General features: G+C 60.9%; 1 protein-coding gene across 1 annotated transcript in view; it reads left to right on the forward strand.

The window, feature by feature from the left end:
- The window catches only part of CEMIP (cell migration inducing hyaluronidase 1), a 117,583-nt gene extending 103,102 nt beyond the window's left edge, over nucleotides 1-14,481 (forward strand). The window contains exons 23-30 of the mRNA XM_070400529.1: nucleotides 1,151-1,366; nucleotides 1,739-1,950; nucleotides 3,189-3,374; nucleotides 6,469-6,673; nucleotides 6,821-6,907; nucleotides 8,865-9,022; nucleotides 11,573-11,673; nucleotides 14,120-14,481. Coding sequence (XP_070256630.1) covers nucleotides 1,151-1,366; nucleotides 1,739-1,950; nucleotides 3,189-3,374; nucleotides 6,469-6,673; nucleotides 6,821-6,907; nucleotides 8,865-9,022; nucleotides 11,573-11,673; nucleotides 14,120-14,247 — 1,293 coding nt within the window. The 3' untranslated portion in view covers nucleotides 14,248-14,481. The remainder of the gene's footprint in view (nucleotides 1-1,150; nucleotides 1,367-1,738; nucleotides 1,951-3,188; nucleotides 3,375-6,468; nucleotides 6,674-6,820; nucleotides 6,908-8,864; nucleotides 9,023-11,572; nucleotides 11,674-14,119) is intronic.
- The last annotated feature ends 630 nt before the right edge of the window (nucleotides 14,482-15,111 follow it).

Genomic DNA, 15,111 nt, shown 5'->3' on the forward strand with positions numbered 1-15,111 from the left:
TTCAGAGAGGGAGGGAGAGAGAGTCACACACACATCCATGATGAGAGAGAATCATGGACCGGCTGCCTCTTGCACGCCCCCCACAGGGAATCGAGCCTGCAACCCGGGCCTGTGCCCTGAGCGGGAATCGAACCCTGACCTCCTGGTTCCTAGTCGATGCTCAACCTCTGAGCCACGCCGGCCGGGCGGCGCAGTTAATTTAAAAACCTGCCGTGTCTGAGGGATCTTTGCTGAAGCTGCTGCGTTCAGTCCCCCCCTGAGAGCAGGGCCGCCTGGCCACAGACAGCCTAGGAGCGTCCTGGTGACGGGATCAGGCCGGGTGCCCCCGGGGACGAGGCAGGGCCGGGCCTCCTGGGGCGGGCGTTCTCTCTCTCTCTCTCTCTCTCTCTCTCTCTCTCGCTCTCTGGTTGCAGATTTCCCAGGCCTCCCCTCCCGCCTCCGCTCCTGCCCTTTGCCTGTCTGCGCGCTCAGGGCAGGCGGAGGGGACAGATGTCAGACTGGAGTTAGCTAATTCCTTTACTCGGGCCGCTCGGGCCCCAAAGAGGCCGGTCACGGGAATGTCCAGGGGCCACGAGGAGAGCCTGCCCCTTCCTCACCCATGTGGGTGCACACACCGCCTCGTGCAAACATTCTCTGCCGCCTCAGTCTCATTCACACACACACACACACACACACATTCACATGCAATCACACACAGATACACATGCAATCACGCATGCACGCACACACAGATACACACACGCACATGCAATCACACAGAGATACACATGCAATCACACATACACGCACACACAGATACACACACGCACATGCAATCACACACAGATACATATGCAATCACACATACATGCACACACAGATACACACATGCACACACGCACACGCGTGCCCCTGCGTCCCCGCCCAGCTCTGCAGCCTTTCGAGCTGGAACCGGCGCCCTCCCCTCCCATAAGCAGAGGCCAGAGGCTGGGTGTGGGGGTTGAGGGGTGGCGCGGTCTGGCCGTGGTCCCGCCCCGTCTGCGAGGTCCGCCTGTGGTCCCCCCCCTCCCCCGCCCCCACCCGGGAGCGAGCGCCTCTGGTTAGGCCGGTGCGGTGTCCGCGGGGTCCCCCCTGGCCCCGCCCCCTGACACCGGGGCTCTGGCTCTGGCAGATCACGTCCAGGGTGTTCTTCGGGGAGCCCGGGCCCTGGTTCAACCAGCTGGACATGGACGGCGACAAGACGTCGGTGTTCCATGACGTGGACGGCTCCGTGTCCGAGTACCCCGGCTCCTACCTCACCAAGGCCGACAACTGGCTGCTGCGGCACCCCGACTGCATCGACGTCCCCGACTGGCGGGGGGCCATCTGCAGCGGGCACTACGCACAGGTGGGCACGCACAGGGGGGCACGCACAGGGGGGCACACAGGGATCGGCTGCCTCCTGCACGCCCCCCACTGGGGTTCGAGCCCGCAACCCGGGCCTGTGCCCTGACCGGGAATGGAACCGGGGACCCTTCAGTCCGCAGGCCCGCGCTCTACCCACTGAGCCACACCGGCCGGCAGCGCAGCCCTTTTTAAAGATGCAGAGGCCTTGGCTGGAGTGCGCTGTGCGGCGTGGGCTGTGTGGGGGAGGGGGACCCCTTCTCTGGCCGCCCCTTCACGTGGTCTAAGCAGGGCTGCAGGCAGAGGCTCACCCCGCGCCCCTGGCAGGATCCCTGGTAACCGCCCCGTTGTGCGCTTCCTTTCTGGGTCCGAGAAGATGTACATCCAGGCCTACAGGACCAGCAACCTGCGCATGAAGATCATCAAGAACGACTTCCCGGGGCGCCCCCTGCACCTGGGGGGCGCGCTGACCGGGAGCACCCACTACCAGCAGTACCAGCCGGTCGTCACGCTGCGCAAGGGCTACACCATCCACTGGGACCGCACAGCGCCCGCCGAGCTCGCCATCTGGCTCATCAACTTCAACAAGTGAGGGGGCGTGGCCGGGAGGGCGGGGAGACGGGGCCTCGGGAAGGCCACGCCCCCTAGGGCCGGCCACGCCCCTGCAGGCCTCTGGAAGCCACGCCCCTCCAGGGCCTCTGGAAGCCACGCCTCCTGGGAGGCCTCAGCCTGGTCAGCCCCCTAGGGCAGGCCACGCCCCCTGCAGGCCTCTGGAAGCCATGTCCCCCCAGGGCCTCTGGAAGCCACGCCTCCTGGGAGGCCTCAGCCTGGTCACGCCCCCTAGGGCAGGCCACGCCCCCTGCAGGCCTCTGGAAGCCACGCCCCTCCAGGGCCTCTGGAAGCCACGCCTCCTGGGAGGCCTCAGCCTGGTCAGCCCCCTAGGGCAGGCCACGCCCCCTGCAGGCCTCTGGAAGCCACGCCCCTCCAGGGCCTCTGGAAGCCACGTCTCCTGCAAGGCCTCAGTCTGGTCACGCCCCCTAGGGCAGGCCACGCCCCCTGCAGGGCCTTAGACAGTCACGCCCCCTGCAGAGTCTCCGGAGGCCACGCCCCTTCAAGGCCTCAGGCAGCCACACCCCCTTTCAGGGCCTCAGCCTGGTCACGCCCCCTAGAGCAGGCCACACCCCCTGTAGAGCCTCTGGAAGCCACGCCCCCTGCCGGGCCTAGAACAGGCCACGCCCCCTGCAGGGGAAGCACCACAGGGCCCCTTGTCACCCAGCAGCTCAGCCTGGAGACCTGGCCCAGTCCCACTGGGGGTGGGGGTGACCTCAGGCCGGGCGTCCGACCCAGGGAGCCCCAGTCCCTTTGTCCAGGAGGCGGGGCCAGTGACACCCACAGGGTGCAGCGGGGTGCAGGGAGGTCACGTGTAAGGCAGACACATGCCTGCCCAGGGCGTTCCATTCCACACGGAGGGAAAGGGGCTCTGGGGCCCGAGGCCGAAGGGGGGGCAGGATGGGGTTTTCTGTGTGTGTTTGCGTCTGAGCATCTTCCATGCAGCAGTCCTGCGAGGCAGGCATGTGTCGGATGCTGGGAACGAGCCCCAAAGCCATGCCAGGGCCCTGCGGTCAGGCGGGGCCGGGAGGGGCGGACCCAGGGCCTCCGCCTGGACTGACCCCCAGTGGAGAGGATGTCTTTGCAGCCCGGGTCTGGGTGGGGCCCGATGTCGGCTCTGGAGGTGCCCCCGGGACCCTGCATGGTCCTCCCTGATGGTCCTCCCTGCATGGTCCTCCCTGCATGGCAAGGTTCCTTAACTCCGTCTCCGTTGCCAGGGGCGACTGGATCCGCGTGGGGCTCTGCTACCCCCGAGGCACCACCTTCTCCATCCTCTCGGACGTGCACAACCGCCTGCTGAAGCAGACGTCCAAGACGGGCACCTTCGTGCGGACCCTGCAGATGGACAAGCTGGAGCAGAGCTTCCCGGGCCGCAGCCACTACTACTGGGACGAGGCCTCGGGGTGAGTGCCCCCCCCCCCCCCCCCGTGGGATGTCCTCATGACCTCCCGTGGCCTGGCCCCGCCAGGCCGTCAAGCTTGGAGGAAGAAACATCTGTGCCCTCAGCCCTCAGCCCTTGGCTGAGCCGCCTGGGGTTCTAGTCAATGGAGAGATGAGGGGAGACGAGGGGGCCCCCAGCCCCTCCCCCTGTGCAGACAGCCTAGCACCCCAAGGATGCCAGCGCTTCTCCACCGGGTGGCGCTGTGCACAGCCAGGCCTCGGGCGCGAGGGAGGCTCACCTGGAGCCCAGTCCCTTCTAGAAGCCTGTTTCTGTTTCATTTGCTCAGTTATTTTGTTTTTTGTTTGTTTGTTTTTACATATTTTTATTGATCGCAGAGAGGAAGGGAGAGGGAGAGAGAGAGAGAAACATCAGTGATGAGAGAGCATCATGGATCGGCTGCCTCCTGCACACCCCCTACTGGGGATCGAGCCCACCACCCGGGCCTGTGCCCTGACCGGGAATCGAACCTGTGACCTCCTGGTTCCTAGGTCAACGCTCAACCACCGAGCCACGCCGGCCCCGGGCCATTTGTTCGGTTATTTTTTTGTTTCGGTTCCACCTACGACTTTCTCTGACTTATTCCGGTGAACATAGCGCCTTCTCGGCCCATCCATCTCGGACATGGGAAGCTGCGTTCTCTCCCGTGGCTGCGTCATTTTCCACCGCGTGCAGGCACCCGGTCTTCCTGGCCCACGCGCCCATCGACGGGCACTTAGGCCGTTTCCAAATCTTAGCTATTGTCAGTTGTGCTGCTATGGACATAGGGGGCATACGTCCTTTCTGATGGGTGTTTCTGGTTTCTTGGGATAGATTCCTAGAAGTGGGATCACTGGGTATAATGGGAGCCCCATTTTATATCTATTATCTATCTATCTATCATCTATCTATCTATATATATATATATATTTCAGAAAGGAAGGGAGAGGGAAAGAGAGAGAGGGTTAGAAACATCAATGATGAGAGAGAATCACTGATCGGCTGCCTCCTGCTCACCCCCCACTGGGGATTGAGCCCACAACCCAGCCATGTGCCCTTGACTGGAATCGAACCCGGGACCCTTCAGTCCGAGACGCTCTATCCACTGAGCCATGCCGGTTTGGGCCTCTGTCCATTTTTTAAATCGGACTGTTTGCTGTTTTGGTATCAGGTTGCATGAGTTCTCTCTATATATTTAGGTATGGGCCCCTGATTGGCTGTGTCGTTGGCGAAATCTCTCCTCCCATTCAGGTTTCCTTTGCATTTTGTTGCGTTTCCTTCGCTGTGCAAAAAAGTTTCCAGTCTGGCCCATTTGTTTATTTTTTCTTTCGTTTTCCTTGCGCAAGGAGACACATCCCCAAAAAATGTTGCTAAGAGCAATGTCAGAGCTGACTGCCCGTTTTTCTCCTGGTTTAATGGTTCCAGGTCTTACACTTAAATCTTCAATCTGCTTTGGGTTTATTCTTTTTTTAAAAAATATATATATATTTTATTGACTTTTTATAGAGAGGAAGGGAAAGGGATAGAGAGTTAGAAACATCGATGAGAGAGAAACATCCATCAGCTGCCTCCTGCACGCCCCCCACTGGGGATGTGCCTGCAACCAAGGTACATGCCCTTGGCCGGAATCGAACCCAGGACCCTTGAGTCCGCAGGCCGACGCTCCATCCACTGAGCCACACCGGCCAGGGCATTTTGGGTTTGTTCTGGTGTCTGGTGTCAGAGGTGGTCAATTTCACTCTCTTGCGTGAGTGGCTGGTGAGTGGCGAGTTTCCCCCACAGCGTTGACGGGAGGGACGGGCTCTGCCCACCATCTGCTCTTCCTCTGTCTTGGACGGACCACAGGGGCGTGAGTTTATTCCCGGGCTCTGAGGATGCAGCGCTTTAATGCAGCGGCGCCCGGGGCGGGGGGGTGGGGGGGGGGGACCGCCCGCCGGGTTACAGGATGTGTATTTCCTGGGCAGAAGCCCACACTCGGGGACTTTCTGCAATCGCAGGGCTGTTTTTCATTCTCTTTGTGCCTTTTAGAAGTTTGTCCTGGTTTCTTACTCAGGCTCAGAGCACCTGCCTTCTCCTCTGCTGGCGAGGACGCTATCATTGGGGGTAAAATAAAAGTAAACAGGCTGACCCCAGCCAGTGTGGCTCAGTGGATAGGGCGTCGGCCTGCGGACTGAAGGGTCCTGGGTTCGGTTCCCGTCAAGGGCACGTGCCCAGGTTGAGGGCTCGGTCCCCAGTGTGGGGCGTGCAGGAGGCAGCCGATCCATGATTCTCTCTCATCACAGATGTTTCTCTCTCTCTCCCTCTCCCTTCCTCTCTGACATCAATCAAAATATATTTGAAGAAAAAAAATAGCCAAAACCGGTGTGGCTCAGTGGATAGAGCGTCGGCCTGTGGACTTAAGGGTCCCAGGTTCGCTTCCGGCCAAGGGCATGGACCTTGGTTGCGGGCACATCCCCAGTGGGGAGTGTGCAGGAGGCAGCTGATCGATGTTTCTCTCTCATCGATGTTTCTAGCTCTCTATCCCTCTCCCTTCCTCTCTGTAAAAAAATCAATGAAGTATATTTAAAAAATAATAATAATAAATAAATAAAATAAAAGTAAACAGGCTAGCCCTGGCTGGCGTGGCTCCGTGGTTGAGCATCGACCTAGGAACCAGGAGGTCAGGGTTCGATTCCCGGTCAGGGCACAGGCCCGGGTTGTGGGCTCCATCCCCAGTGGGGGGCGTGCAGGAGGCAGCCGATCGATGTTTCTCTTTCACATCAATATTTCTCTCTGTCTCCCACTCCGCTCCTCTCTCTCCAAAATCAATAAAAACATGTTTTTTCAAAAGCAAATAGTCTGAAAGGGCGGGAGGTGCAAACACATGTGACGCCCTGATTCACCCCCGTTTCTCAGGGTTACACACCCTTGAGTGGTGTCAGCTGTGTCCCCGACAGCGGGGTCTGCCCGGTGCCACCAAGCGAGGTGTCGCTGACACATGAATAAGCGTCCTGTTTAGGGGCCCGGCAGGCTGGCCCTCGGGGTTCTGATGCCACAGCCACGTCCCCCCCCCCTCCACACCCCCCCCCCCCCCCCCACAGGCTGCTGTTCCTGAAGCTGACGGCCCAGAACGAGCGGGAGAAGTTTGCCTTCTGCTCGGTGATGGGCTGCGAGAGGATCAAGATCAAGGCCCTGATCCCCCGGAACGCGGGCGTCAGCGACTGCACGGCCACCGCCTACCCCCGCTTCGCCGAGAGGGCCACGGTGGACGTGCCCATGCCCCGGAAGCTGGTCGGGGCGCAGCTGGTGAGTGGCAGGCAGCCAGCGCTGCCCCTTGGCCCTCAGCCTGGCCCCCGGCCCGGCTCCCCAGGGGGCAGGAGGGTCATGGCCACTCCCTGGGCCGCACACCTGACCCCCCAGAGCTGACCACCCCCCGGGCCTGTTTTGTTCTAGAAAACAAAGGACCACTTCCTGGAGGTGAAGCTGGAAAGTTTCAAGCAGCGATTCTTGCACCTTCTCAATGACCTCGCTTACATCGAGGTAGGTGGCCGGCCCTGGGGGGGACGGGCTGGGCTCCCCCTCTTCCCCCGCCACCCCTCCCCGGGCAGTGGCTTCCTCGGGCCGCTGTCCTCACAGACTGGCGGCTCCAGGCCACAGGGATCTCCCCGCCTCTCCGTTCCGGAGGCCGAAAGTCCAAAGGCAAAGTCTTGGGCCCCGGCTGGTGTGGCTCAGTGGCTAGAGCGCCAGCCTGCGGACCGAAGGGTCCCGGGTTCTATTCCGCTCAAGGGCACGTGCCTCTGTTACAGAACTTACCGGGCACCCGAAAAATACGCAGGAGTGCCGGAGGCGCAGGAAAACCCCTTTATTTTCAGAGGTTTCGCGTGTATTAGTACAGTGTCTCCGGGGGAGACTTTCTCTCCAAATGCTGAGCAAACCCAATACGGGGGAGGCTCTCCCTTTATACCCTTTTGGTTCCTTTGTCCCCCAGATAGGGGTGGGACTTCCGGACCTTTCTCAGGCTCTGCAAAAAGCCCCGTGCTGGGACGGGGGCCGTGAGACCGCACCTGAAGGCCTGGCCTGGGGCCAGCGCTGATGACCCCGTCGGGGGGTTGTGCATGGTTCATGGTTTATGGCCTCTGTAAAATGGGGGTATTTAGGTAAACCGGTCGTGCAAGACCAGATCATTAAGGAAGGGGCAGGGACTAGATAGAGTGGTGGCGAACCTTCTGAGCTCGGCGTGCCAGCATTTTGAAAAACCCTAACTTCACTCTGGCGCCGTGTCACATAGAGGCATTTTTTGATCTTTGCAACCGTTGTAAAACAAAGACTTATATGTTTGATATTTATTTTATATATTGAAATGCCATTTAACAAAGAAAAATCAACCCAAAAAAATGAGTTCGCGGGTCACCTCTGACACGCGTGTCACAGGTTCGCCGTCACTGGATGAGACTATAGGCCAGTGGTCGGCAAACCCATTAGTCAGCAGAGCCAAATATCAACAGTACGACGATTGAAATTTCTTTTGGGAGCCAGATTTTTTAAACTTAAACTATATAGGTAGGTACGTTGTTATTCACTTAATGAGGGTCCTCCTAAGGCTTAGGAAGAGCCACACTCAAGGGGCCCAAGAGCCGCATGTGGCTCGCGAGCCGCAGTTTGCCGACCACGGCTATAGGCTAAGAGGAATGTGATTCGGTTGCCGGCACAGATTCAGATCGCTAGCCTCCCCGCCCCCCCAAAATGTCTCATTTTCCCCATCACCTCGGTGGCAGGCTCCTCCCCGGCCCAGGTCGGTGCGCATGCAGGAGGCAACCCATCAATGTGTGTCTCTCACACATCGATGTTTCTCTCTCCCTCTCCCTTCCACTCTCTCTAAAAATCAATGGAAAACTATCCTCAGGGGAGGATGAAAAAAATAAAATATAATAAAGATAAAGTAGAAGTGTTGGCAGTGTGGTCCTTTGGGAGGCTGAGGAGGAGGCTGAGGATGAGGCTGAGGATGAGGAGGCTGAGGTGGAGGCTGAGGATGAGGAGGAGGCTGAGGAGGAGGCCGAGGAGGAGGCTGTCCAGGCCTCTTCTCGCTCCGGTGGCGGCTGGCAGCCCTGGACGTCCGAGACCTGTAGACTGCCCCCCGACCCCCCCGTCTCTGCCTGGGTCTTCTCATGGCCGCCCGCCCTGCCATGGTGTCCCGTCTCCCACGGCCCCTGCCTCTCCTACGTGGACACCAGTCATTGCATCCAGGGCTCATCCTGGATCGAGGATGATCTTGTCTGCGGGCCGTTCATTGCACCTGCAAAGGCCCCGTTCCACGCCCGGTCCTTCACCGGGCTCCGGGGGGCAGAGCCGTTCAGCCCCCAGCAGAGGCCGCCGGGAACGGATTCACGCTGCAGAGGCACCCCGTGTCCGGGTCCCCGTGGGGACCCCGGGCAGGTGACCTTGGGCCTGGCTGCCTCCGGGCCCCCCCCACACCCGCCGGGTTTGCTCTGCTCTGCAGGTGGACGGCCGGCGGTACCCGGGCCTGGAGGAGGGCATCCAGGTGGTGGTGATCGACGGCACCCACGGGCGCGTGCTGAGCCACGCCAGCTTCCGGAACGCCGTTCTGCAGGGCATCCCCTGGCAGCTCTTCAACCACGTGGCGGCCATCCCCGACAGGTGAGCGGGGGCCCCGTCCCCCAGGACCCCTCCCCTCGCAGCGCAGCCGGGGCGAGCTCAGGGGGCCTGCACGCTCGGCCGGGCCTGGGAGCGCAGGGCCGGGCTGCTGGGCTGCTGGGCCGGGACCGCCCGCCGGAGCCAGGCCTGTGAATGTAGGTCAGGCCCGGGTAGCCGCGGGAAGCCTGCCCTGGCCCGCGGCCCGTCATCGCCGTCCCCGCATGATCTCATCCCTCCCACACCGTTAATACGATCCACATGCCGGTGGCTTCTGAGCCTCTCCGGCCCAGATCTCGCTCCTAAACACCGGTCGTTCCCCCCAAAGGCGATTCGAAGTCGCCCCCTACAGGTCTCCTGTGGAACAGAGCTCTGAGCGTTTATTTTTAACTATATTTTTACTAAAGGCCTGGTGCACGAAATTTGTGCACTGGGGGTGGAGGCTGGGGGAGGGGGGCGTCCCTCAGCCCGGCCAGTGCCCTCTCGCAGTCCGGGACCCCTCGCTCCTTACCGCCCGCCTGCTTGCTGCTCCCTACCGCTCGGCTCGCTGTTCCTTAGCGCTGCCACAGAGGCTCCCGCCACGGCCACTGCACTGGCCGGCTTGTGGCTGAGCGGCGCTCCCCCTGTGGGAGCGCACTGACCACCAGGGGGCAGCTCCTGCATTGAGCGTCTGTCCCCTGGTGGTCAGTTCATAGCGACCGGTCATTCCACCATCTGGTCAATTTCCATATTAGGGTTTTATTATATAGGATTGATTTCAGAGAGGAAGGGAGAGGGAGAGAGAGATAGAAACATCCATGATGAGAGAGAATCACGGATCGGCTGCCTCCTGCACGCCCCCTACTGGGCATGTTCCCTGACTGGGAATCGAACCCTGACCTCCTGGTTCATGGGTCGACGCTCACTCACTGAGCCACGCCGGCCGGGCCTGGCTCTTTTTGAATCCCTCGAACCAGCCAGTCTTCCTGGTCTCCCTGTCTTGGCGGCGTCATCTCTCCATCCAGAGCTGGGCCGAGTCTGCATTGCGTTCATGCTGTCTTTCCTTTGCTGCATTGCTGACCGTGGTCTGTCGACCCTGCTGCTGCTCCTGGCAGCCCCGTGTGTGTGTGTGTGTGTGTGTGTGTGTGTGTCCCACTCCCCGCCCCAGCCTTCCTGCCCCACCCCGTCCCTCCCACCCGGGGCCACCGCTGCCCCAGGCCCCGGCTGCTCACACCTGGAGCATCAAGGATGGCTCCTGGGAGCTGCTCCGCCACCCTGAGGGCCATTCTGTGCCGACAGGTGCAGGGAGCAGAGAAGCTCATTCCAGGCCGAGGGGCCTGCGTGTGCCCGCCGTCAGGGGCTGGGACACAGGAGAGCCCTGCCCGGTGTCCAGCTGCCATGAGCTAACCCAGCCCCCGACGGAGGGCCCGGCCTTCCTGTGTCCCCCCAGCTCAGGGGGCTGCAGCGCGTCCTCCGAATCGGAGCGATGGGGACACAGCCTTCTGGGCCCAGAGCCCGAGCCGAAGCCGAGGGTGTGTTTGCGATGCTGCCATCCGCGTCGCCACCCGCCGCCCCTGGCTCTCCTCCCGGCCTCCTGCACCCCCGCCCTCGCCGTGGCTGCGCACGGCCCGTGGCATGTTAAGAACCGGCCTCCGCTCGCTCCCGCTGGGACCGGGGGAGGGCCTGGCAGCCGGCGCCAGGCTCCCAGGCACATTTTCCAGTCTGGCCTGCGGTCTGTGGTTCCCGGGGCTCCTGTGAGAGGGGGACGGCGGCCCCGCTGGGCTTCTGCCCGTTTCTATTCCCGGGAGCTGCTCACTTCCTCCGTCTGGGCAGCGCTGTCTGCCACCGGGGGGCCGTTTGCACGGCGCTGGGGCCTGGACACAGCCATGGCAGCTGGGCGCACCCCTGCTCCAGGCCTCTGCCGCCTCCTCAGCAGGGCTCCCGCCGGCAGGTCCTCTCAGACACCTAGTAACCATATGCCTCGGTTTCCCCATTTGTGAAACAGAGCAGTCATGCGGTCTGGCGTGACCAGGAAGGGAGGTGACAGGCAGGTGACAGGTGAATTCCCTGAGCAGGTGGTTGCTCAGGTTCTCTCATTCCCCATGTTTCTGCCAGCCCTGTCCGAACAGAGTGGAGAACATTGCAATGGCTCGGTGCTGCCCCTGGTGGCACCCACTGGTACTAACGCCCTACTCAGTGCTGCCCCCAGTGGTGCTCGCTGGTACTGCCCCTGGTGGCGTCCTCTGGTACTGGCCCTGACTCAGTGCTGCCCCTGGTGGCGCCCTCTGGTACTGGCCCCGGGCTCAGTGCTGCCCCCAGTGGCGCCCGCTGGTACCTGCCCTCTCCTCCTTGGGGGCAGATGTAAAAGCAGTGAGCAGAGCAGAGCCTTAGAGAGTCATGGGTGCCAGCTGCAGCCAATGTGAGGGAGGGTGTCCAGGACATGGGTCCTCCCCAAGGTCGCTGGCCGGGCCTCTGGACACTGCTACCTCGGCCCCACCTCAGACAGTCCCCCACACCTCCCAGGGGCCTTTGCTCTGCGGTGCTCGCTCACGCTCTCATTGGCCCTCTCTCGCTCAGCTCCATCGTCCTCGTGGCGTCCAAGGGAAGGTACATCCCCAGAGGCCCGTGGACGCGCGTGCTGGAGAAGCTCGGCGCGGACAAGGGGCTCAAGTTGAAAGGTGAGGAGTTTGGACTGGGGTTTCTGAGTCCCGATGCCGGGGGCGCAGGCGCTCCTGCCGGGGCTGAGACCAGCTCCTCCCCCCAAACCTGGCACAGCCTCTCATTCCAACTGCGGAATGATGCCTGGCCCTGGCTCAATGCTGCCCCTGGTGGTGCTCGCTGGTACTGGCCCTGGCTCAGTGCTGCCCCCGGTGGTGATCTCTGGTACTGGCCCTGGCTCAGTGCTGCCCCCGGTGGTGATCTCTGGTACTGGCCCTGGCTCAGTGCTGCCCCCGGTGGTGATCTCTGGTACTGGCCCTGGCTCAGTGCTGTCCTGGTTGCAGGGCAAGTGCCACCTCTAGACACTTTCCTTAAGTTTTTAAAAATTTTTTTGTTAATGCTCCCTCGAGGATATTTTCCCATTGATTTTTAGAGAGCGTGGAAGAGAGAGAGAGAGATAAAGAGAAACATTGATGTGAGAGAGACACATCGATGGGTTGCCTCCTGCGTGCGTCCTGACAAGGGCCCGTGCTGGGGAGGAGCCTGCCACCGAGGTCCGTGCCCTTGACTGGAATTGAACGCGGGACCCTTCGGTCCGCAGGCCGGTGTGCTATCCACTGAGCCACACCGGCCGGGGCCAGTCACTTCCCTTTACGTGTGACCAGACCCTGAAGGAAGCTGTTGGCGTTGCTCGTCATCTACTCAGCAAGTGGCTCATTATTTCAACAAAAATCTCAGCAGAAATTGGCTCGGTCTGACCTCTCCCAGTTCTGGCCGCTCAGGTGGCTGGGACCCCCCACTGCCTGCTCAGCATCCTGGCCCGGGCCCCTTTGGACAGGCGCTGCGTTTGCAAAGCTCTCATTGGCTCCCCAGAGGTTATCTGGGGAGAGCCAGAGACCCAAGGTCACCCTGGTCAAGGTCACCCTGCCCTTCTGGGCTGCAGCCTGGCACAGCCCACAGGGGAGGGGCAAGAGCACGCTGTGCTCAGGGGGTCCCCAGGGGCCGAGGGGAGGCGGGAAACTGTGCAGATAACAGAGGACGTCACCATAGTTATACGTCAAGTTCAGCCTGGCGCCTCGCTGCAGGATTTTACGCTGATCCCACGTATTCCTTAAAGCAAGCATGTCACACTCACAGGCTGACACGGGCCAGATAAACGAGGTTTGAGTGGATGTGGCCGCAAAAAAACAAAAGCTTCCATTTTCTTCTTTTTCTTAAAAATATTTTTTTATTGATTTCAGAGAGGAAGGGAGAGGGAGGGAGAGAGATAGAACATCATCGATGAGAATCATGGATTGGCCGCCTCCTGCACGCCCCCTAGTGGGGATTGAGCCCGCGACCTAGGCATGTGACCTTGACAGGAATCAAACCCGGGACCCTTCAGTCCACAGGCTGATGCTCTATCCACTGAGCCACACCGGCCAGGGCAAAAGCTTCCATTTTCATAGAAACGTAGGTTTATTTCGATGGAGACGTGCTGAATACAAAGGGCTGAAATAAATGAGTCATCGTTCGCATAAAATAATAGAACATTTTAATAAAAATTAATCTTTTTTCTTGAACATGAACTCACCAGACCCTGAGTCACTGCACAAATGAATAAGCGTCACGCAGATAAACCCATTTCTCTCGTTCTCCGGAAGCGAGGTATTTCCTGTTGCCACACCAAGCAGGTCAGTCCCAGACTAAGGACGTGGCCGTTGGCTGCTGGAACCTTCGCTGCCGGTATCAGTGGGGAGAGACGGTGCGCCTGCGGGTGAGGCGCGTAAGGGACGTGAATGCGACACGATGACAGTCATCCGTCGAATGTTGTAGCTCGTTGTTCATAATTATGTACAACAGGATATTGTAAAAATGAAGTGATGAAATTTTTATTAGAACGTTCCTTACATACCGTTCTATTGGCTGGGCCACAAAAATATCCGTTGTGGGCTGCAAGTTTGACATGCTTGCCTTAAAACGATGGAACAGGTACGTTATTCCCATACTAGAGGCCTGGTGCACGAATTTGTGCACCGGTGGCGTCCCTCGGCCTTGCTGGTGATCAGGGCCGATCGGGGCCGGCCAGCTGGGGGTAGGGACTGCTGGAGGTTGGCTGGCTGTGGAAGGTTGGCTGGGGGAGTGGATTGACCACCAGGGGGCAGCTCCTGCATTGCGCGTCTGCCCCCTGGTGGTCAGTGTGCGTCATAGCTACCGTCCGGTCGTCCGGTTGTAAAGGTCGAGTAGGCTTTTATATATATAGTAAAATGAAGACACTGAGAATGAAGACAGCTAAGTCGCTTGGATCCTAACAGCTGAGACCTGTGCCCGCGTACGCACAGCTGTCAGGCACTGACTGTCAGGAGCTGGGCACAGAGCATGTCCCAGGGGCCAGGGGAGGGGGTGCCCGGGCGGGGCGGGGCGGGGCCTGGCGGGAGCCACTCCCTCTGGTGCTTTCTGCTCATGTGACTCGTCACTCCTTTTCAGACAAAATGGTCTTCGTTGGCTTCAAAGGCAGCTTCCGGCCCACCTGGGTGACCCTGGCCACCGAGGACCACCAGGCCAAAATCTTCCAGGTGGTGCCCATCCCCGTCGTGAGGATGAAGAGGCTGTGAGGAGCGTGACGGCGGACTCCTGGCAGCGGACCCAGGGGCGGGGGGCGGGGGGCTGGCTCCCCAGTCCCTGCCCAGCGGCTGCCGGGAAAGACCAAGCATCCGGCCAGGCCGAGGGAAGGACGCCGAGACCCCGGTGCCTCCGCCCGCCCCACTCGTGTCTACTGCAGCCCCGGGCAGCCCAGCCGATGCTGACACCTCATGTTCCCTGCGGCTCATGGGTGCTTCTCTCCCATCCGTGCCTCTGGGGGGGGGGGGGGGGGTAGGGGCCATGCTCGGAGGCCTGGCTGGCTGGCAGCAGGGATGTGGACGGGGGCGCTGGCTCCCTCCCAAGCCCCCATGCTCCCAGCACACACATCAGGGGGAAGATGTAGGCCAAGGAGCCCCGGCTTAGGGGAACCTTTATCCTGTAAGAAGCAGCCTTCACGGGGTTAGGAGTGGAGACGGACCGGCTGCCTCTGGGGGGTCCACCTTTCAGGGGAATCCAGGTCCCAGGTTGAGATCGGACTGTGTGACTTTTAAAGTCAGAGATTCCAGGCGTCCGTGGCTCTCCCTGTTGTGCCTGGAACCAGGCGCGGGTGAGAACAGCGGTGATGCTGAGCGGGGTGCCTGGGGGAGGGGCAGGCCAGGCAGTCAGGGACACGTGCCCCCAGAGGACCCAGAGTGTAAAATCGGGCCCAGAGCCAGTTCCGAGGAGGGAAGGATCCTCCCTGCCTGGGTAAGTCAGGAAGACTTCCTGGAGGAGGCGGCAGCGGGGCTCGCAGGAACGACGGGCAGCCTCCACTTTGCTCCAACTACCAGCCGGCCCGCACGTGCGGGTGCACAGGGCCGCGGCGACTCCATTGGTGCTTGCTACCCGTTCCCCAG

This window comes from Myotis yumanensis, unplaced genomic scaffold (genome assembly GCF_028538775.1).
Source record: "Myotis yumanensis isolate MYYU_CA2020_CCGP unplaced genomic scaffold, mMyoYum1.0.hap1 SCAF_20, whole genome shotgun sequence".
Classification (NCBI taxonomy): Eukaryota; Metazoa; Chordata; class Mammalia; order Chiroptera; family Vespertilionidae; genus Myotis; species Myotis yumanensis.